Source organism: Oncorhynchus gorbuscha, linkage group LG03, assembly GCF_021184085.1.
Source record: "Oncorhynchus gorbuscha isolate QuinsamMale2020 ecotype Even-year linkage group LG03, OgorEven_v1.0, whole genome shotgun sequence".
In the NCBI taxonomy this organism is placed as follows: domain Eukaryota; kingdom Metazoa; phylum Chordata; class Actinopteri; order Salmoniformes; family Salmonidae; genus Oncorhynchus; species Oncorhynchus gorbuscha.
The window spans coordinates 20,599,494-20,623,850 of NC_060175.1; the positions used below are offsets into that span (position 1 = coordinate 20,599,494).

General features: G+C 41.8%; 1 protein-coding gene across 1 annotated transcript; it reads right to left on the bottom strand.

The window, feature by feature from the left end:
• Nucleotides 1-3,588: 3,588 nt before the first annotated feature.
• Nucleotides 3,589-22,881, bottom strand: LOC124027475 (WD repeat-containing protein 1-like). The gene is made up of 15 exons (XM_046339893.1): nt 22,723-22,881; nt 21,875-21,996; nt 21,573-21,663; nt 21,004-21,151; nt 20,130-20,310; nt 12,602-12,679; nt 11,479-11,559; nt 10,574-10,807; nt 9,977-10,064; nt 9,401-9,557; nt 7,808-7,895; nt 7,528-7,638; nt 6,991-7,164; nt 6,588-6,732; nt 3,589-4,520 (listed from the first exon to the last, which is right to left on the bottom strand). Exons 1-15 carry the CDS (start codon nt 22,736-22,738, stop codon nt 4,414-4,416), a joined length of 1,821 nt encoding a protein of 606 aa, XP_046195849.1. The 5' UTR covers nt 22,739-22,881; the 3' UTR covers nt 3,589-4,413.
• Nucleotides 22,882-24,357: the final 1,476 nt, after the last annotated feature.

Consider the following 24,357-nt stretch of genomic DNA (forward strand, 5'->3'; position numbering starts at 1 on the left):
CCCTCCACCTCCAAAATCAACGTTTAAACCCTTTACAATGCAGATCTGTGAAGTTATTTGGATTTTTACAAATTATCTTAGAAAGACAAGAGTCGTTTTTTTTTCTGCTGAGTTTACTTTTTTTCTCAAAAAGGTAGAGGTCAAAATTATTGGCACCCCTATTTTTAATACCTCACCTTGTGAGGATAACACCACTGAGCCTTTTTCTAAAATGTTTTATGAGTTGGAGAACACCTTGGGAGGGATCTTAGACAATTCCTCCAGACTTAATCCTTCCAGATCCTTGATATCCTTCGTCTGATATCTTTTGTTTTCATTTCATCTGACCAAAGCACCGGTTCCAATCCAAGTGCCAATGGCGTTTAGCAAACTCCAGACTTGTTGGATGAAATTAAAATAGAGCTCTTTGGCCACTCACACCAGTGGTGGGTTTGGTGTTGAAATGAGAATGCATGAGCAGAAAAGAACCCTACTGTAAAATATGGTGTTGGATATTTGATATTATAGGGCTATTTTGCTTCCCCTGGTCCTGGGGGCTCTTGTTAATTTCAACAGCATCATGAACTTTACCCAGTACAATGATATTTTAACCAAAAACCAGGTTGTCTCTGCCAGGAGGCTAAAACTTAGCCGCAAGTGGATCTACCAGCAAGAAAATAACCCAAGCACACATCAAAATCCACAAAGAAAGGGTTAGTTGGCCACCAAATCAACATTTTGCAATGGTCATCTCAGTCTCTGAACATTGAAAACCTGTGGTTTGAATTGAAGAGTGCAGTCCATAACCACATACAAAGGATATCAAGGATCTGGAAGGATTCTGTATGGAGGAATGGTATAGATCCCTCCCAATATGTTATCCAACTCTTTTTTTGAAATCATTTTTTAAAGGCTCAGTGCCGTAATTCTCGCAAGGTGGGGAATTGAAAGGTAATATATAAATATATATATTACATGTTAAACTAAATCTCTTTCTCTAAGCAATTGTATTAGTTCACAATTTTATAATTTACCCCAAAACTGTTTTACATACAATATTGCTCAGTATTTAAATGATTTATTTTACACAGTAAATTTTTGCTCATTTTTATCAAGGCTGTCAATTTCAGACCCTACTGTATGTAATGGAGACAAGCAGTATGGTAAGGAAACTTATTTTAGGGAAACTAAACATGGGAGCTTAAATGTGGTGGATGAGTGCAATATTAGGTGCAAAAAGTTTATATTCAATCAAAGCTGGAAGTTTCCAGGTGAAGATAAGCACCAAGCATGCACAATTTAATCAATGGTCTTCTAAAATAAATTATTAGTATGTGCAAGAGGAACAAAAATAAACTCAACTGGATACTAACACAAACATGATCAATCACAGCATGGGCTGAATAGATAATATTTAGCTTCCCTCATCCTGGAAACGTCAAGAAGCCATTTTTGATTTAACATGATCTGTAGTAGTGGACTGATGATGATCCATATCATACTACCTAAACTGCATTACACAGTTCTAAAAATAGCCAACTGAACCACACTGTCCTCTGTTACTCAGTGGTTGAAAAGGAAAGGATGAAGAAACAGAGGTAAAGTAAGTCTGCCATCTGGTGGTTGACATATTTCGAGTATGTATCACTAGCCACTTTAAACAATGCCACTTATATGTTTATATGTTTACATACCCTACATTACTCATCTCATATGTATATACTGTACTCTATACCATCTACTGCATCTTGCCTGTGCCGTTCTATACCATCACTCATTCATATATTTTTTTATGTACATATTCTTATTCATTCCTTTACACTTGTGTGTATAAGGTAGTTGTGAAATTGTTAGGTTAGATTACTCGTTGAATACTACTGCATTGTCCATAGTTCCCAGACCTGAATCCAATTGGGCATATCTGGGACATCATGTCTCGCTCCAACTTCACGTTGCACCACAGACTGTCCAGGAGTTGGCAGACGCTTTAGTCGAGGTCTGGGAGGAGATCCCTCAGGAGACCTTCCGCCACCTCATCAGGAACATGCCCAGACGTTGTAGGGAGGTCATACAGGCACGTGGAGGCCACACACTACTGAGCCTCATTTTGACTTGTTTTAAGGACATTACAAAGTTGGATCATCCTGTAGTGTGGTTTTCCACTTTAATTTAGAGTGTGACTCCAAATCCAGACCTACATGGGTTGATGAATTTGATTTCCATTGATAATTGTGAGATTTTGTTGTCAGCACATTCAACTATGTAAAGAAAATAATATTTCATTCATTCAGATCTAGGATGTTATTTTGGTGTTCCCGTTTCAGAGGATTATATATTTAAACTTGAACTATGCAAGTCAGTTAAGAACCAATTCTTATTTAAAATGGACAGCCTAGGAACAGTGGATTAACTGCCTTGTTCAGGGACAGATTTTTACCTCGTCAGCTCGGGGATTCGATCTAGCAACCTTTCGGTTACTGGCCCAATGCTCTAACCACTAGGCTACCTGCCACCCCAGGGATGCTTGACTCTCGACCTTCACCTCCATACGGGAGTTGCAGTGATAGGACCAGACAAACTACCAATTGGACACCACAAAATTGGGGAGGAAAATTAAATACAAATCCTAAATATTCAGTCAGCTGCAATAACGCACAAAAGTAAAAATATATTTTTAAATGTAGCAAAGAAAATGAACAAAGCCTTGTGTGGTGTTGGATTTGCCCGAAACGAGTTCAACTTCATATTTTGAAGCATAGTGTCAGCTGCATCATGTAATGGGTATACTTGTCATCAGCAAGGACTAGGGAGTTTTGTAGGATAAACTGAACTAAGCACAGGCGAAAATCCTAGAGGAAAACATGGTTAGTTTGTTTTCCAACCGACACTGGGAGAAAAATTCACATTTCAGCAGTAATAACCTAAAGCAAGGCCAAATCGTCAATGGAGTTGCTTACCAATACGTCATTGAATGTTGCAGAGTTGCCTAGTTACAGTTTGGGCTTTTATAAAAATTAAAAAGCCATAAAATTCTATGGCAAGAAAATGGTTGTATAGCAATGATCAATATTCAACTTGACAGAGCTTGAATAATTTTAAGTATAATGCACAAATATTGTACAATCCAGGTGTGCAAAGCTCTTAGAGACTTACCCAGAGTCACAGCTGTAATTACTGCCAAAGATGCTAACATGTATTGACTCAGGGGGTTAAATACTTATTTAAATCAAGATAAATGGAGGTTCTTTTGTTAAACAAACATTAAGGATTTTCCTTTACACTGACATGAGCATTGTGTGTAGATCATCAACATAAAAATTAACCCATTTTTAGATTTACATTTTAAGGCAGCATAATGTGAGAAGTTCAAGGAGGTGTAGACTTTCTATAGGCATTGTATGTGAAAGTAATTGAGATATTTGAAATAGTATCTGAACCCAGGTCTGGGAATCAACAGGTACCAGTCTTCCACAAAAGCTAGTTGGCATTGGCTAGCGAAACTAACTTCCTTCATACTGCACGCAGAGACATAGAAATGGTATCAACAATTGACAGAAACTCACAGTATTAATTTAAACATTAGTAGCACGAAATGGACATGAGTTGCTAGAAATTAGTAACTTTTGTTTTATTGTCATTAATATCCACCCTCAGGAAAAAGTGGAAGCATCACAAAAAGAAAAAAAATTATAATAAAGTAAAAAGTGTGAGACTGGAACATCGTGAGCCAAAAAAAAAAAATGGCAACAGTACAGGAGCTTCATTGAATAGACAGCATTTTGATTGTACACATGATTAATTTCTTTGTTTAAGTTCCTACTACTGCTCCCCCAATCACATTTGTTCCAACTACAAATCATTCTGAAAGACATTGACATTATAGAGTCAAAGAAGAGGCAAAAAAAGCTCAATACCCACTCCCATACAAATGGTAACATCAACCTCGGCTGAAAACATGAACTAACAGACAAGCACAATCAGAGGGCAATTCATTCGCAACCCAATCCCATTCAGGAATGTAACTGAAATATACCTCCATTGTCAATAAGGATAATTTTTCCCCCATAAATGTCGTCATTCCAAGTTAACAGAGTTCAGATGAAACAACTCTCCAACCACAGGCATTTCAGTTTGAACCGACATAAGACTGTTGCCTCTGGAATGTTGAGTTTACTATTTGTTTCCTTGACCAGAAAAGCTTGATATCAATGCAGCTATTTGGGTTATTTTTCTTTGTTCGTGCATTAGTGAACCGTTTAAAAGAATCAAAGAAAAATACTTCGTTGGGATTCTTGCTTTAGATAAGCTTTTCCCTGCAGTGACCGACAATTTTAGGGGTTGCTGACAAGAGACCAATTAGATACATACAATATTATATGAGTAAGAGAGCGGTCTACAGTAGTCCTTGTCCCTAATGATCCGTTCTTGTACAGATCAGAATTTAAGAGTCCACTGCTTGATGCTGGCGTCATGAGAGGTGGTCACTAGCGTGTGTTCATCTATCCAGGCCAGGCCACTGACATGGTGCAACCTGTGGGCATCTGTGGAAAGGGATGCGAGAACATAAGTGATGTCATATGGCTAACATTTAAAACATTGGGAGTGAATATACAGTATGTGCTGCTGCTAAAAACTTGAGCATGTGGTTAAAAGTCTGTACATTTCATTGCCCTTATGCCTAAAACAAATGGAATATAGACAAAAATAACAAATTAAATCAAACATGAATAGATATTTACATCGGTATTAAAAACACTCTTACACATTGTCTAGGTTGGAACTGTTGCTATTAAAATAAATACTTTTCATTCTGAACTGGAATAAAGAGATCGATCACATCACAGATGTACAACAGAACACACAGGCTCAGTTTGATAGGGTTGCACTAAGTAACAGTACAGATGAAAAATGACCAGGCCTACTGTACATCTTACTGTAGAAATAGTTGAAAGTCTAGGTTGAAACTGTTGCTGTTAAAATACAATACATACTTCTATTCTGAACTGGAATAAACTGATTGATCACAGCACACAGATGTGGACAACAGAGTCCTAATAAGAGGTGTGGCTCGTTGAAGTTTTCAAAAAGCATGTATATTCTGGGCTCTGTTTTTGCAAGTGCAACACTGAGGTCATACTCTTCCTGTATTGGTTTTTAAGTATGTCAGAGTTGTGAACCCTGACTCACATAGGTATGTGGTGCCAAACTGGACCAGAACATCTACTGCTTTCTCAGTCAGGCAGGCGACTGCTTCCTGCTGTAGATGAACAATCCACAATTGGGTGTTTGCCTCAAAAAGCATCTTGCCTCAGTTTATTCCAGTTAAGAATACAATTTATTGTATTGTAACAGCAACAGTTACAACCCAGAAGTTTAAAATAATTTCTACAGTAAGCTGTACAGTAAGCCTGATCATTTTTCTTCCGTACTGTTACTAGGGTTGCACTATCAGTAACTAGCTTGCTTGGTGAATGTTAGCTACTACCTGTGTACAAGGCAAGGGGATTGTCTGAAAAGAGAAACGCACAGCTACGATGAGTTAGTACTGCCTTATTTCTGCTCATCATCACCTGTTATAAAATTACAACAATGCCTTGCTAGCAGATTTAAATATTCCACTGTCGAAGCACCGTTTCCTGAAGCATTCTGCCCTGTTCTCAAAGAACTCCCTGGGTTTATCATCATGCTGTGGATGTTTGGTCAGGACGTGTCATTTTATTAATTTTTTCTATTTGAGAGCCATTACTAAGCACTTCACCGCTCAAAACACATTGTGGGCGCTCCTCGTTAGAAGTTCGTATGAAAGGGAGAGAAACTCATCGCTGTATATCCGTTTCATAACTATTGAGCTCAGTCAGAACTTGTGGCGAGCATGAGTCCATTTGATAACAGCGGAGAGTGATGGCGGGTGGGAATGACAAGTCACGGCTGACAGCACTGCAGTGTGTGTCGCGGAGTGATCAAGAAAACTGCGAAACACATGGGCATCCCCCTCTCACACAGCTGCCAAACTGACACGGGCATCCCCCTCTCACACAGCTGCCAAACTGACACGGGCATCCCCCTCTCACACAGCTGCCAAACTGAGCAGAGACCGTAGATGCACTTGGCCAAATCAATTCCAATAATTATTTAAATAGTTATAAATTTACTCTGACACATCACGACCCGCCATTAACAGGTACATACTTTAAGGCCGCCCTAGAATGATGGTGTCTAAGGAAGATACTGCCATCTAGCGGTGGTGAAAATAATTACATTTGGGAACATTGGGGAAATTCTGCAGCAATGGTACTACAAGATAGCTTCCTCGCCAGTTAGCACACACTTAAAATGTGATTTTTTTCTATTATCACAACACCCCCCCCGTACTTTTTGTAATGTTAACATTTGTTGTCCTCACAAATTAAACTACCAGCTCAAAATAGTTGCTACAGAAAGATCAGCAGTTTAAAACCCCACCCCTGTCGAGAGTGGCGACACATTATCCGAGCAACATCTTCAGTTTCCATGACTTCAAATATCTGAATACGATAACAAAGAGAGGATTTAAATAACTTCAGACACTTCTCTATGTGGGTGTGTGTGCCACCTTTGCTGGCCCTCACCTGGGATCTTCAGCCTCTTGTCTGCATCATTCACTGTCCAAACGTAGACCATCATGTCCATTCCACCGCTGGCAAAGTGCTCATTGTCGGGGGACCAGGCCAAGGTAACTACTTTAGCGTGGTGTCCATAAAAATCATTTTTGACCTGTAGGAGGGGGATTAACAGAAATGGATACAGAATCCAACATTAAGTCTCCACTCATACTCAAATTGATGGGATGGTTGTATGCATTACACTACCCCCGACTGATATTCACAAACCCAAATGGCATTTACTGTTCATTGGGCTTTAGGAATATATTTATTGTATATAATTTGAGCATTCAGGAAAATCAATATGGGACATGTTAATAGGTTATTTTTGCAAATTTAGCTCGAGATGGATGCGTGGGAGACTGCATACCGAGTAATCATCCGCCACAGTGAAAACTGTGACGACCTTCTTCTCATCAGTGACGGCCAGGTAGGCTCCGTCTTTGGAGTAGGCCATGTCTGTGACTGGCCCTTTGGCCTCCATGCTCTTCCCCTCATCCTTCAGAGTGTTGCCTTGGACAGAATACAAGTGGACCTTCCCATCCTGCCGGGAGGAGGGAGAGAGGTGTCAAAGAAATACTATGGACAAGGGGAGGAATTTTGAGTAGTTGGATCCAACCCACACCTAAATAAAATCAGCAATCAGTTGAACAACAGTATCATTCCCTCAGAGTTTCATAGCACTGGTTAATAGTGCAGAGTGGCTGTGGATCCAACTTCTTGGGATCTTTAGTCAGCAGCACCAAAAGATCTGGAGCTTCTGCGTATCACATGAAGTGCATGTGTATAATCAGGCTATTCAGGAAAACTGTCATTGATCCCACACTAAGATGGATCTGAAGTAGTATGATCTAACACTAAGCTATAATAGTTCCAGTTCAAATGAAGTTCCTATATGTAGACTTACTGCTCCGCCCACTGCCGCAGTGCTGCCTCCTGGGTGGATGGCTCCTGCTTCAGGCTCGTAGTCCAGACTGTCCAGCATGAACACCTTCTTCTGGTCCTTCAGCAACACCACCTGACAACCACACATTCAGTCAATATTAACACAATCCAGAACAGACAATTAAATGGTGTCACCCATATATGAATGACACAAAATACTTATTTGTGTTGACAACACTGTCTACCATACTATGATGCTGGAGTGAAATCAGTTGGCACACATTAGGAGAGGATTTTGTTACCTGTCCAATGCACACTGCCAATGTGAGCCCCCCTGTTGCTACGGAAACATGTTTAGGCTGGACATCCATCTTTACCAGGTTGGAAGCACTGCAAAAACAAACTGTTAGTAACCACATTTCCAGCCACACCAATGGCTGGTTCTACCCTATAAAAACAAAAAAAAAAGACATGAAGTTACGGGGGAATTTTATAAATGCCAACAATTTGTTAGTTCGACACGGTCAGAACTTTGTGTTGGCAATTACACGTGAAATGGCGGTGGACGCCGTTATGTGCAAACATTGATATAATAACCATTATATCAACGCTAACTTGGAGTCATACGATATGGTGTGGTCCTCCCACCACGACTCAGGAAACCACAGAGTTTTAGGCTACAGCTGAAATAAGTTATGAACTTCACAGGGTGCTGAAAGTGAATGGTAATGAGCTTGATGCAGCTGTCCAAAAAATATCTAGGGTCTTATTTTGTTGCCATTATGATCAATGCTCGACTGACGTTGGAAAAAATAAAATATTGAATTTATCCATAACCTCATGTAGACTAGCCTATCAGCAATCTACCTGCAAACTGTTGGCTAGAGTGCACAATGCAAGAGCAGAGTGGGAACATTTGCTATTTAATGCAATAGTAGAGTTGAAAAGGTGACGGAAACACACACTTCAGATTTTTATTCAGTACATGAAAACTTACGGGAAAAAGTACATCGTGTGCACTACGTCATCACGCAGTTTTTTCTCTACAACAACTCAGTTTGGTGGGGGGGGGGGTCAACATGTCAATAGATTCACTATTAACTGAACATACCCTTTCCCAGAGGTGTTTTTTATTTTTTTACTAGGCAAGTCAGTTAAGAACAAATTCTTATTTTCAATGACTGCCTAGGAACAGTGGGCTTGAGTCACAAATATGTTGACTTGCAACTAGACTTTAACACCAATGACTTGGTCCCACCTCTGCCCTTTCCAATATCATTAATAGTGTTCAATCAAATGGATTTATGAAGCACTTTTTACATCAGCGGAAGTCAAAAAGTGCTATACAGCAACACAGTCTAAAACCCCAAAGAGCAAGTAACGCAGCTGAAGCATTTATACCTAGAAAGGCAGGAACCTAAGAAGAAACCACACTCTTCTGGCTGTGCCAGGTCGAGATAAGAGTACATAACCATTAAGGCCAGATCGTTAAAGACATTCAAACGGTCATAGATGATCAGCAAGCTCAAATAATCAGTGTTTATAGAGCGTGCAACACATCAGCACCTCCAGAGTAAATGTTAGTTGGCTTTTCATAGGCGAGCATTCAGAGGTCAGGTGAGAGCAAGAGGGTTGAAACAGCAGGTCCAGGACAAGGTAGCATGTCCAGTGAACAGGTGTCAAATATACATGTCACTATTGGTTTACGAATGAACACACCGAAAGTACGACATCACAACAGCCATCTTGTCCAATGACAAAAAGTGAATCTCATAAGGAAGCAGTATAATTACAAAGCTACCCTCACTAGAGATAAGAGAACTGATAAATATTTCAGTGAAATCTGTATTTTAATCTCATCTACTACCTTCAGTATAGAACACTTCTGGACCCACCTGTATTCTTTCTTTGTCATGCTGGTGAAGCGGACAGTGTCATCCATGCTGCAAGTCACCAGCTGGTCGGCCTCATCCACCGCCATCTTTGTGACAAGGTTGCTGTGGCCCTTCCCTGAGAAGCAGTTGTTCTCCCCGGTCTCGGCATCCCAGTAATGTGGAAGCCACAGTTAAGGATCGTCTGACTGACACCAGGAGAGGGCAGCAGAGCAGATCTTATCTAACACAAGGGACCATAACATTGGTGGTGTGGGCCTCTTGTTAAACTAACAGATGGATACAAGGACATCCGCAACAGTTATGTGCAGTACATTTATGTAATGGAATATAAGCAGACATGGCCATTACATTTTATGTGATTCTTCATTAGGTGCCAATGTTGCTACTGGGTTATGAATACACAAGGCTTTGACTATTAACACTTGAGGGAATTTATTAGGCTCATTGTGTTCCAAATGCCAACCACCTAGATAAGCCCCATTCATTCAGGGGAATTGGACTGTGCAGAAAGCAGTTCATCATTAATATGCCTCAGTGTTGACACAGCATGCCTTCATTTTCCCAGTGAAAGGATATTGATGTGCCCGTCATGGCTGCCAGAGTAGATGTAAGCCCTTCCCTTGTTTTTGTGAACTGTCAAGGACTGAATGGATTTGCTGTGACCCTGTAAGGCACATAATGTGAGAGAATTATTTAGCACAGTCAGTTAAGAACATTCATTCATTCTATTTGACTCAAGTGTCGCAGTGATACTTTCAGTTTTGGCACCAATTCAGCATTTTCCATCATTGTGCAATTTCATGGGACTCTAGCAAACTGTCAAAATTAACCATTTCATTTTGAGGAATGCTGACAACCACTTGTATGCCATCTCCTTTCCTGTTACTGAACTATGTGCTTGTGTTTAGTAACGAGTGACTTGAAGACAACTTTAAAGGAAGATTATGTGATCAGGATAATGTTTGTAGACAAGCCAAGTCAGCTAGGGACCGTTTCTGGGCAGAGCATCAATATCAGGAGATTAAGCCTGCCAGTTATGTTCAAATTGTAAAAAATATTTAAATATTAAACACCCTCAAGCCCTGATCCTCATTCCCCAACTCTAAGATGTGTTCACACTACACCATATTGCATTCTGAAAACCCTGTCATGAGAAAGAAGGTTTAGGCTTACCTTGATGGTGCGGAGCGGCCGGTCGGGGTTGCTCTTATCCAGGTAGTTGATGTAGCCCGACAGGGATATGCTGAGCAGGTGGTCCTTCTGCCACAGGCAGCCCAGCTGCTGGTCCATGACGTCGGCGCCCATGTTGAAGGTGGTCAGGGCCATGCTGGTGCCCACATCCCACAGCTTCACAGTCTTGTCACCCGAGGCAGAGATGAGCTGGGAGCTGTCAGGGCTCCAGCTCACCTGAAGGAGAACAGGGGGAAGGAGTGGACCCAGGGTGACAAATAGGCATCACATCACTGTCGGTTATCACAATGCTTTCAGATTAAACCTGTGCCGCTATAGTTTCTCTTTGGTAATGCAAAATGTACAGTGCCAAGCATTTTATTAAGCAGATGGCTAAGTTAATCACTACGGTCTTCCTGAGACCTGAAGTAGTCACACTGGAACTAGACATTCCAATGCATGTTCTGTTGTGGGTTAGAATCCCAGTTCAGATATGCCAGTGATGGAATACATTAGATACAGTTTAATTATCTTGTTACACTCAATCACCAATTCAAACTCCTAGAAATCAAATATTGTTGGGGGCATGCAAAGTGAAATAGTGTTTTAAAATGCAGTGGGTACAAGAAAGTTTGACTTTGTTTTCACAGGAACACATTGCACTTCTAATTTGAAAAGGAAAGCATTTAATTTAGTTTGTTTACGTTCAAGTCCCTCTAGCAACTGCATGGCAGCTTTAATCTTGACTGGGTGTTCACCCCTCAGCAGTGAAGCCTGACAAGTTATGCTGAAGAGGAAAAAGACTGACGTTTCCATTCCCAGCAGGCTAAAGTAAAAACCCAATGCCTACATGTCTCAAACCACCAGGCAAAGTTGAACAATAAGAGAAACCCCGTCGAGATACTTACGGCATAGACTCCTCCTTCGTGGGCCTTTGCTCCGCCCAGAGCCCCAAGCTTCTCGCCAGTCTTTCCGTCGTATAGGAAGATCTAGGAAAACAGGGCAATTTGACAATTCTAGTAAGAACCAGTACTGTAGAGTAAAATTGAATTTCAACAGCCACGTAGAAACACCCATCTGTCTACTACTGCCCTCCAGTCAGCAATTCTTGTCAGTTCACTGGAAAGTATCTGACATAATGTGCTGAGTTACAGCTGTTTTCTACTGTACTTCTAATCCCCCGCCACCACACACATTCACTAAAATATACTGAACAAAAATATAAACACAACATTCAACAATTTTGAGTTAGTTTATATAAGGAACTCAATTGAAATAAATTAATTAGGCCCTAATCTATGGATTTCATGACTGGACAGGGGCGCAGCCATGGGTGGGCATAGGCACACCCAATCAGAATTTGTTTTCCCCACAAAAGGGCTTAATTACAGACAAAAGTACTCCTCAGTTTCACCAGCTGTCCGGGTGGCTGTTCTCAGACGATCCCGCAGGTGAAGAAGACAGATGTGGAGGTCCTGGGCTTGCGTGGTTACACGTGGTCTGCGGTTGAGGCCGGTCGGGTGTACTGCCATTATCTCTAAAATGACGTTGGAGACTGCTTATGGTAGAGAAATGAACATTAAATTCTGGCAACAGCTCTGGTGGACATTCCTGCAGTCAGCATGCCAAATTGCACACTCCCTCAACTTGAGACATCTGTGGCATTGTGTGACAACCTTGGAGTGGCCTTTTGTCCCCAGCACAAGGTGCACCTGTGTAATGATCATGCTTATTGATATGCCACACCTGTCAGGTGTATGGATTATCTTGGCAAAATAAGAAATGCGCACCAAATTTGACCGAATAAGCTTTTTGACCGTATGGAAAATGTCTGAAATCTTTTATTTCAGCTCATGAAACATGGGACCAACACTTTACATGTTGCGTGTATATTTTTGTTCAGTATAAAATACAATTCTAGAAGAATTAAGACAGGCTGTCAATGTTCTATCAACTGTGGTGGGTTCTGAGACCACCTTAGTGATGCTGGGTCCCTGACCATGGAGCAGCTCTGGTAGCTAGCGGACTCACCTGACCGTCAGCGCCAGCAGTACAGAAGCGGTTCCCGTCTGGAGAGAAACGCACGCAGTTGACAAACCGGCTGTGGTCCTAGGATGGGGTAGGGGATTGTTAGAGACTTGAGCTTTTCCAAAACAAAAGGACTATTATTGATTTTCTGGTTAATTTAAGAAAGCAACATTTGTATATTGGTTGTTGTCTATCAATTATACTGTCAATTTTAAGTCTCTTAAATATTGCAAGTAATTTGACAGTTACCTGACTAACTCATTGTGCCAGCTTTCTAAAAAAAACTTATTTGAAAAAAAAAAGGAATAATATACAGAACTATGCCCCATTCAAAAGAAAATGAAGAACAGACATAACCCTTGGTTCACTCCAGACCCGACTGCCCTTGACCAGCACAAAAACTTGCTGTGGCGGACTGCAATCGCATCGAATAGTCCCCACGATATGCAACTGTTCAGGGAAGTCAGGAACCAATACACGCAGGTCAGTCCGGAAAGCAAAGGCTAGTATTTTCAAGCAGAAATTCACATCTGGAAGCTCTAATTCTAAAAAGTTTTGGGACACTAAAGTCCATGAAGAACAAGAACACCTCCTCCCAGCTGCCCACTGCACTGAGTCTAGGTAACACGGTCACCACTGATAAATCCATGACAATCGAACATTTCAATAAGCATTTCTCAACAGCTGGCCATGCCTTCCTCCTGGCTACTCCAACCCCGGCCAACAGCTCCGCCTCACCCGCAGCTACTCGCCCAAGCCTCCCAGCTTCTCCTTCACCCAAATCCAGACAGCAGATGTTCTGAAAGAGCTGCAACCCGGACCCGTACAAATCAGCTGGGCTAGACAATCTGGACCCTCTCTTTCTAAAACTATCCACCGCCATTGTTCCAACCCCTATTACCAGCCTGTTGAACCTCTTTCATATCGTCTGAGATCCATAGAGATTGGAAAGCTGCTGTGGTCATCCCTCTCTTCAAAGGGAGTGATACCCTAGACCCAAACTGTTACAGACCTATATCCATCATGCCCTGCCTATCCAAAGTCTTTGAAAGCCAAGTTAATAAAACAGATCACTGACCACTTCGAATCCCACCGTACCTTCTACGCTGTGCAATCCGGCTTCTGAGCCGGTCACGGATGCACCTCAACCCCGCTCAAGGTACTAAACGATATCATAACCGCCATCGATAAAGGACAGTACTGTGCAGCAGTCTTAATCAACCTGGCCAAGGCTTTTGACTCTCAATCACCATATTCTTATCGGCAGACTCAATAGCCTTGGTTTTTCTAATGACTGCCTCGCCTGGTTCACCAACTACTTTGCAAACAGAGTTCAGGGAGTCAAGTCGGAGGGCATGTTGTCCGGACAACAAGTAGTAGCTCTACTTGCACATCATAATCTGCTCATTTATCACTCCAGTGTTAATCTGCTAAATTGTAGTTATTCCCTCCTACGGCCTATTTATTGCCTACCTCCTCATGCCTTTTGGACACACTGTATATAGACTTTATTTTTTCTACTGTGTCATTGACTTGTTTATTGTTTACACCATGTGTAACTGTGTCACACTGCTTTGCTTTATCTTGGCCAGGTCGCAGTTGCAAATGAGAACTTGTTCTCAACTAGCCTACCTGGTTAAATAAAAGGTCAAATTTAAAAATAAATGTAAAACATACAGAAGGGACAACATACTTCTGGAGACCCTGAGCAGAAATTCTTCAGAGGAATCAGTTGTTTCGATACATACGGTTCCCTTTTTCAACACCCATATAGTAGATCTCACAAGTCTCAATTATTGCGGAGTGAGGTCACGTGCTTAATAAAGTATCTGTTACAGAGGAGTATAAATTATTTTCTTTTTAGGCTGGATCACATTGAATTGTAGTAGGTTTTAATTCTGCAATGTATTGATTGTTGTTTCTCCACCCCCACCCAATATTTTTTTGCTAAATTTGCCTAATGGGACTAAAATGTGGATTTATAAGCAGTAAATGTGTATGGACTTGGCCCAAGACCACAAACAGTGACTGGTGGCAGCCTGTAGCAAACCCTAATCCAGACACATCATCCCAAAACTGCAAAAAAGCTGACTGCTCCAAGGCAGGTAGTGTTTGCTAAGCATAAAGCACCAAAACATTTTTTGAAAAGGATACTTATTGAATAAGTTGAGGTCAGTCTGTACGAACCTCAACTTGCAGTTGACACCATGTGAAAGTACATAAAACACTGATCCTGAGAAACTGAGAAGCACTCAAAAAAAAGTTGTCAAGAATGTACCGTGCGTTTGGAAAGTATTCAAACCCCTCAACGCATTGTTACATTAGACTTACTAAAATAGATTGCAATCTACACACAATGAAAGCAAAAACTGATTTTTATCAAATGTATGCAAATTTAAAAATTAACTGAAATATTACATTTACATAACTATTTAGACCTTTTACTCAGTACTTTGTTGAAGCACCTTGGCAGCGAGTCTTCTTGGGCATGACGCTACAAGCTTGGCAAACCTGTATTTGGAGAGTTCCTCCTATTCTTATCTGCAGATCCTCTCAAGCTGTGTCAGGTTGGATGGGGAGCGCCACTGCACAGCTATTTTCAGGTCTCTCAAGAGCTTTTCCATCAAGTTCAAGTCCGGGCTCTGGCTTGGCCACTCAAGGACATTCCGAGACTTGGCCCGAAGCCACTCCTGCATTGTCTTGGCTGTGTGGGTCATTGTCCTGTTGGAAGGTGAACCTCGCCTCAGTCTGATGTCCTGAGCATTCTGGAGCAGGTTCAGCAAGGATCTCCCTGTACTTTGCTCTGTTCATCTTTCCCTCAATCCTGACTAGTCTCCCAGTCTCTGAAAAACATCCCCACAGCATGATGCTGCCACCACCATGCTTCACCACAGGGATGGTGCAAGGTTTCCTCCAAACGTGATGGTTGGCATTCAGGCCAAAGAGATCAATCTTGGTTTCATCAGACCAGAGAATCTTGTTTCTCATGGTCGGAGACAATCCTGTCTCGGAGCTCTACCATGGCTTGGTTTTTCCTCTGACATGCACGGTCAACTGTGGAGCTTATATAGAGACTTACCAAACCATGTCCAATCAATTGAATTTACCAGAGGTGGACTCCAGTCAAGTTGTAGATGATCAATGGAAACAGGATGCACCAGAGCTCAATTTCAAGTGTCATAGCAAAGTGTCAGTTTTATTTATTTTTTGCAAAAAATGTATACAAATAAAAAAAGTTGTCATTGTGTGTAGATTTATGAGGAAGAAATCCATTGAATCCTTTTTAGAATAAGGTTAGAAGATACAACATGGAAAAGGTCAAGTGGTCCAAATAAACTGTAAATGCATAGGCCCAAGAGCAGAGTGTAGTTCACCTTGACTACAATATTGTCAATATGTTCACTAGAGTGTTCTTTGCTGTTCTGGGACCCTCTTTAAATTAGATATGGGGGGGGGGGGGGTACAGTAGAGGATGCCATCAGTAGAGGATGCCTGGATATTTTTTTTAAAATGCCTTCCTAACCATCTTAAATAAACATGCCCCATTCAAGAAACTTAGAACCAGGAACAGATATAGCCCTTGGTTCTCCCCAGACCTGACTGCCCTTAACCAACGCTAAAACATCCTATGGCGTTCTGCATTAGCATCGAACAGCCCCCGTGATATGCAGCTATTCAGGGAAGCTAGAAACCATTATACACAGGCAGTTAGAAAAGCCAAGGCTAGCTTTTTCAAGCAGAAATTTGCTTCCTGCAACACCAACTCAAAAAAGTTCTGGGACACTGTAAAGTCCATGGAGAATAAGAACACCTCCTCCCAGCTGCCCACTGCACTGAAGATAGGAAACACTGTCACCACTGATAAATCCACCATAATTGAGAATTTCAATAAGCATTTTTCTATGGCTGGCCATGCTTTCCACCTGGCTACTCCTACCCCGGTCAACAGCACTGCACCCCCAACAGCAACTCGCCCAAGCCTTCCCCATTTCTCCTTCTCCCAAATCCATTCAGCTGATGTTCTGAAAGAGCTGAAAAATCTGGACCCCTACAAATCAGCCGGGCTAGACAATCTGGACCCTTTCTTTCTAAAATTATCTGCCGAAATTGTTGCCACCCCTATTACTAGCCTGTTCAACCTCTCATGTCGTCTGAGATTCCCAAAGATTGGAAAGCAGCTGCGGTCATCCCCCTCTTCAAAGGGGGGGACACTCTTGACCCAAACTGCTACAGACCTATATCTATCCTACCATGCCTTTCTAAGGTCTTCGAAAGCCAAGTCAACAAACAGATTACCGACCATTTCGAATCTAACCATACCTTCTCTGCTATGCAATCTGGTTTCAGAGCTGGTCATGGGTGCACCTCAGCCACGCTCAAGGTCCTAAACGATATCTTAACCGCCATCGATAAGAAACATTACTGTGCAGCCGTATTCATTGATCTGGCCAAGGCTTTCGATTCTGTCAACCACCACATCCTCATCGGCAGACTCGACAGCCTTGGTTTCTCAAATGATTGCCTCGCCTGGTTCACCAACTACTTCTCTGATAGAGTTCAGTGTGTCAAATCGGAGGGTCTGCTGTCCGGACCTCTGGCAGTCTCTATGGGGGTGCCACAGGGTTCAATTCTTGGACCGACTCTCTTCTCTGTATACATCAATGAGGTCGCTCTTGCTGCTGGTGAGTCCCTGATCCACCTCTACGCAGACGACACCATTCTGTATACTTCCGGCCCTTCTTTGGACACTGTGTTAACAACCCTCCAGGCAAGCTTCAATGCCATACAACTCTCCTTCCGTGGCCTCCAATTGCTCTTAAATACAAGTAAAACTAAATCCATGCTCTTCAACCGATCGCTACCTGCACCTACCCGCCTGTCCAACATCACTACTCTGGACGGCTCTGACTTAGAATACGTGGACAACTACAAATACTTAGGTGTCTGGTTAGACTGTAAACTCTCCTTCCAGACCCATATCAAACATTTCCAATACAAAGTTAAATCTAGAATTGGCTTCCTATTTCGCAACAAAGCATCCTTCACTCATGCTGCCAAACATACCCTTCTAAAACTGACCATCCTACCAATCCTCGACTTTGGCGATGTCATTTACAAAATAGCCTCCAATACCCTACTCAACAAATTGGATGCAGTCTATCACAGTGCAATCCGTTTTGTCACCAAAGCCCCATATACTACCCACCATTGCGACCTGTACGCTCTCGTTAGCTGGCCCTCGCTTCATACTCGTCGCCAACCCCACTGGCTCCATGTCATCTACAAGACCCTGCTAGGTAAAGTCCCCCCTTATCTCAGCTCACTGGTCACCATAGCATCTCCCACCTGTAGCACACGCTCCAGCAGGTATATCTCTCTGGTCACCCCCAAAACCAATTCTTTCTTTGGCCGCCTCTCCTTCCAGTTCTCTGCTGCCAGTGACTGGAACGAACTGCAAAAATCTCTGAAACTGGAAACACTTATCTCCCTCACTAGCTTTAAGCACCAACTGTCAGAGCATCTTTCAGATTACTGCACCTGTACATAGCCCACCTAAAATTTAGCCCAAACAACTACCTCTTTCCCAACTGTATTTAATTTATTTATTTATTTTGCTCCTTTGCACCCCATTATTTTTATGTCTACTTTGCACATTCTTCCATTGCAAAACTACCATTCCAGTGTTTTACTTGCTATATTGTATTTACTTTGCCACCATGGCCTTTTTTGCCTTTACCTCCCTTCTCACCTCATTTGCTCACATTGTATATAGACTTGTTTATACTGTATTATTGACTGTATGTTTGTTTTACTCCATGTGTAACTCTGTGTCGTTGTATCTGTCGAACTGCTTTGCTTTATCTTGGCCAGGTCGCAATTGTAAATGAGAACTTGTTCTCAACTTGCCTACCTGGTTAAATAAAGGTGAAATAAAAATAAATAAAATAATATTAGTCGGATGTACCCGCACCAAAATTCCAGTATTTGTCCTTGATAGTTTGCTATCCATCTTATTTTTAAACAGTGAGCCAATTTGTTTTTAGCACTTTATTTCCATGACTGATCAAAACTCACTTTCTCATGGCTCGCTCGTCACTCAGCAGCAGACATATGGTGAGCAATAACATCAAGTCAGTGTGCAGTATCGAATTGCAATACATAGACTTGTGAGAATCGTGAGTCGCAATACATATCATATCAGCACCAAAGTAATATCCTATCATGAGGGCCCTGGTAATTCCCAGCCCTACTTTAAAGCCTCGTCAGAATTCAGCATGTTAACCAGACTAATGTCATCAGCAGCTCAGCACCATGAGCTAAGTGACTGAGACAATGTCAAAAATCGCCTTTTGCGCTTTAAAAGAAACCAAAGTTGGCTTGACTCCGACGCACACTGATACGTTCCATGGTCAACAAATGTATGGCTTCCCAGTGGTGTAAATTACTACTTAAGTCAATTTTGGGGGTCTGTACTTTACGATATATATACTTTTTATACTTTACTTTTTACTTTTTACTCCATACATTTTCCATGGCACTCTAAAGTACTCATTATATTTTGAAAGCTTAGCAAGACATGAAAATGGTCCAATTCAGACTCATCAAGACAACATCTTTGGTCATCCCTACTGCCTTTGATCTGGCGGACTCACTAAACAAAAATGCTTAATTTGTAAAGGTGTTGGATAGCCAGGGGCACACTCTGTCAATAGAAATGGTGCCGTATGATTTGTTTATATAGTGAATTTGAAATTGTTTATATACTTAAGTATATTATAAACCAAATACTTTGACTTACCCAGTAAATAACTACTTGAGTGACTCACTTTTACTTTAGTAACCTTTTATTAAGTTATCTTTCATCTTTTACTCAAGAATGACAATTGAGTACTTTTCCCACCGTGACTTCCGTCCGTGCTCACGACAGGGCCAACCGAGTGAAAAGGTCTGTAGTACCAAAAGGAAATACTCTTTTTTTTTAAATATATTTTTTTTAAATCCAGAATCAATTCCCAAATTTCTTCAGAAATGTCAGTCACATTAGCCTTTTCTAATTTGGGGAAAATTCTGTACTCTGCCCTCTCTCTGTAACTCACAAACCGATAAGTGGTCAAGTGGAGTGTCAATTAGTTAGTAGGCAAATGGAAAACTATCCTCCCCAATAGCCTCATTTTGGCAAGGAACAAGTATATCCTACCGGAGTCCTTTTACCTAAGAGTTATGAAATCTCCCACCCCCCTTGAATCAGCTAATTGCTTTCTTGTAGGAGAAAAGCTTGCAAAGATTTAAAAACGATATGCTATGTATCCTTTTATCTACAAAATGTCTTGCACAACTAGCAAGATTTGATATCACTTCATACATTTTGGGATTACACCCTGTAAATGTAATTTGCCTGATGCACAATTGGAGTAGTAGTTTCATACAAGCACATTTGTCCACTTCCCCTCGCCGCCTCTGCTCGATTACCTTTTTCTATAAAAAGGGAGGCCAGAGACGAGTTGAGACTCATTGAGAAAAGGTCACTCACTGTGCTTGAGAACTTGAACTTGAAAGGGGGTCCCTCAAAGAAGGCCCCACAGTTGTCATCACTACCGGTGATGAGGCGGTAGGGACGAGTCTGCTTGATGTCCACGCTGTTGATGATTTTGGAGTGGCCCGAGATCTCGCCCACTGAGGAGCCAGTGTCCCACAGGAACACAGCCCCAAACCTGAAAGGAAGAACACACACATTCAAAGTGGGACAGGACATGATGCAATGCAAAATGTGCAGCGATTCACTAGATAGAAGCAAATCATTCATAATTCATAAGTGCATAGATGAAAGAGACAACCTTATCTAAGTTTTAGGGGAGTTATGAAAGTCTTGGGTGAAGGGTGTTTTTGAATTAATCTTCTGACGTCCGAAATCTCATTTTAAAGGGGTTCAAGTGATGTCTAGTAATTGAATATTCAATTCATGTCAGATACTGGAATGTTTACAACAGGGTTAGTCACTAGAGTTGAGAGCTGTTGCCCCAACATTCTGGGGACATGTTCAGAAGACAAAACAGGACGAAGCAATTGAACAAAAAGGAGGCATCAACTGAACATACCCACTAAGGATGTTAATTTTAGTTTCAAAAGAGTTTGGCATATGCCTAATTTAACACAACCCTGATTCAGCTGATCATGATTCTATAATTCATGGACATGTTATTGCTGATGTGGAACAAAAACCTGCACACCCCATAACGCGTTGACAGCAGACAAAGCTTATGCAATCCTCCAGGACGTACAACCATTGTTCACCAAAGTGTAAATGCTGCACTGTTAGCAGGACCCGAGCTCTTATTTGTAAGATAACGGTACAGGCACCATGTCCCTGTCCTGCATGTGGTCTGAACTAGGCCCTACAGACTTACTTCTCACGTCCCTCTCCCACACAAGCAATCCTTTTGCTGTCCTCAGTCCAGGCGATGTCCTTGATTTTGCCCCCAAAAGGCTGGTACTCGTACTTCAGAAGGTGCTCCTTCTGGGTAGTGTCCCAGATACGGATCTTACCAGACACATCTGTAGGAAACATATTTGAACGTTGTAGATTTGGCATCACTACCATAAAAATTATCTCTGGCCATTTGTCTTTGTGCAAATAAGATGTTCTCCACAGAAACCACATGCATGAGAAGACCAGGTACAGGTCTTGTCATTATTCACAATTAAGACAAATCCATTGACAGATGAGATCCGAGTGAATTTGAAAAAGCATTCACATTTCTTGGCATGTTTTATGATAAGACATGATTTATTAGGATCCCATTAGCCAACGCCAATAGCTAGTCTTACTGGAGTCCGACAACAAAAAAGTCAGGACAAAAAACAAAAATACTACAATTAAAATACATTAACATGTAGTGTCTGTGTGTGTGCGCATCTATCAGTTACAGATACATGTCAGTACATGCACACAAGTAGGTCATAAATATCTAGCTACCTCCAGACGCAATGTAGAAGCCACTGGGAGCATACTTGGCAACAGTAACTTGATGAGGGTGCTCGGTGTAGATGTCAGCTATGGCAGGGTTCTGTCAGAGATGAAGGCAAAGCTTGAACATTAGTACAGGTTCTCACACACAATATAGACTCGGGAAGAGGTTAAATACTTTATAAAATCTGACCAGCCCAGTTCAGACGTTTTACTGTAAATGAACACACCCAAATATAGGCCTGTGAGTTTCAGGTTATCAGCTGCCAACAATGTGTCAAGTGATATGTCCATTAGATTTAAGGAATTACATCTATGTTCCTGATGATGACACTCTTCCCATTGGTGTAGAGGAAGTTGTTGCCTTTGGGATCTCCACCAAGGACTTTGGCAACTCCTCGTTCCATCTGCGGGAGGCTGGCAAATACATGCTCTGTGTGAACGGCAAGGAAATGTGTATTATTAATAATAACAACATCATCTAAGTTAGTCTAAGCATTGACCTATTTGGTTGGTATAAAAAAAACACATTAAGATCAGCCTACAGAAGCTGTAAAAACGGACAAATCAAAACTACACTTCAATTAATACAAACTAAATGACACTGCTGCTTCTATTATGTATGATGCCAGGCCTCTGAAATGCATAGCAGACGACCTGTAATAGCAGTCTGTCACAAAGACAATAAATAGGTCTTCATGTACCTCTGCTTTTAGCTGATACATTAACTACACGTTAGCAGATACGTGTAAAATATACATACGACTGTGTAGTGTTACTAAAATCACTCACACTCAGTGACATGTCAACACTGCGTTGCATATTTCGTGCAGAAATCGAGTGTCATATTTCCTTCAAACAATTTCAAAACAGTGTAGGTTCCCTTTCAAGCTCCATCCAATGAGAGGAAACTCTTATGAATACGTGGCTATTTACCTAGTTACAGAATAACTTTGGCAGGGGTGTGATGTCTCAAGACAAGGAATGTGATTGAAAATTCAGAATGGGCGAGGTTAGTGCTTACACACGTAGTTACAGTAGCTAGCTAGCTAACGTTAGCTGTTTCTCTGTGGTGAAGCACTCATTGTACTAAGGGAACGATTAAAGGTCCATCTTTAATGTATATTATTTCAAAAATGAAACCAATAAAACTACTTACTCAAATCATAGGTCATATTCGCAGATTTTGTGTTAATTCCTCCGATGAATGAAACGCCAAACCTCCCTTATCCACCGGCAGTTCTGGACTCTGCTAATCGCACAAACACGGAAGCTTACGGCACTCTCCGTATGCCTGGCTTTGCCCATATATAGTAAACTCAGCTTCGACGCGAGCAGCTGTCGCCCGCTAGACTTGCGCTTACTTGCCTGTCGAGGAAATGACGTTACCTTGAATAGTCAAGTAATTCAAGAAGATACCCAACAAGGTAAATAAAGGACACTTTGCCCTAGAGGTTATGGAATCGATGTGATGACAAATAGGTAAAAATAACTATTTTAAGACCTAACACACTTATACAGCTATGCAAGCATCAGCACTGGGTGTGGGGATGGGGGATCCCCAGCACAGGCGGCTGGTGGCACCTTAATTGGGTAGGACAGGCTCATTGTAATGACTGGAACAGAATTAATGAAACGTATCAAACACATGGTTTCTATGTTTTACATTTGAATCATTTAGCACAGGGTTTCCCAAACTCAGTCCTGTTTCTAAATGTAACGGATGTGAAACGGCTAGCTTAGTTAGCGGTGGTGCGCGCTGAATAGCGTTTCGATCGGTGACGTCACTTGCTCCGTAATAGGTAATGGTAGCATCCACAACAATGAGGTAGTGTTTATGTAACAGTATAACTTTAGACCGTCCCCTCGCCCATACCCGGGCGCGAGCCAGGGACCCTCTGCACATATCAACAACAGTCACCCACGAGCGATGGGTAACGATGCTTCGTGGGTGACTGTTGTTGATATGTGCAGAGGGTCCCTTGCTCGCGCCCGGGTATGGGCGAGGGAACGGCTTTTGTGGAACGATGGGTAACGATGCTTCGTGGGTGACTGTTGTTGATATGTGCAGAGGGTCCCTGGCTCGCGCCCGGGTATGGGCGTGGGGACGGAGGGGACGGATATGTGCAGAGGGTCCCTGGCTCGCGCCCGGGTATGGGCGAGGGGACGGCTTTTGTGGAGCGATGGGTAACGATGCTTCGTGGGTGACTGTTGTTGATATGTGCAGAGGGTCCCTGGCTCGCGCCCGGGTATGGGCGAGGGGACGGTCTAAAGTTATACTGTTACATAAACACAACCTCATTGTTGTGGATGCTACCATTACCTATTACGGATAGTCCTGAATGAATCGTGAATAATGATGAGTGAGAAAGTTACAGATACAGAATATCATACCCCCAAAACATGCTAACCTCTCACCATTACAATAACACTTGAGTTTAGTTTGACGCAATCATTGCGTGTTGGGAATATTTTATTTTATCTTTAAAGCAAGTCAGTTAAGAACAAATTCTTATTTTCAACGACGGCCTATGAGCAGTGGTTTAACTGCCTGTTTAGGGGCAGAACGACAGATTTGTACCTTGTCAGGTCAGGGATTCGAACTTGTAACCTTTCGGTTACTAGTCCAACCACCAGGCTACCCTGCCGCCCCTATGGAACTAAATAATATGGAACTAAAATGGGGGGGGGGGCTATGTACAAAGAGTGCTTTAATTTCTAAACGGTTCACCTGATATGGACGAAAATACCCTCAAATTACAGCATCATTGTATCATTTCAAATCCAAAGTGCT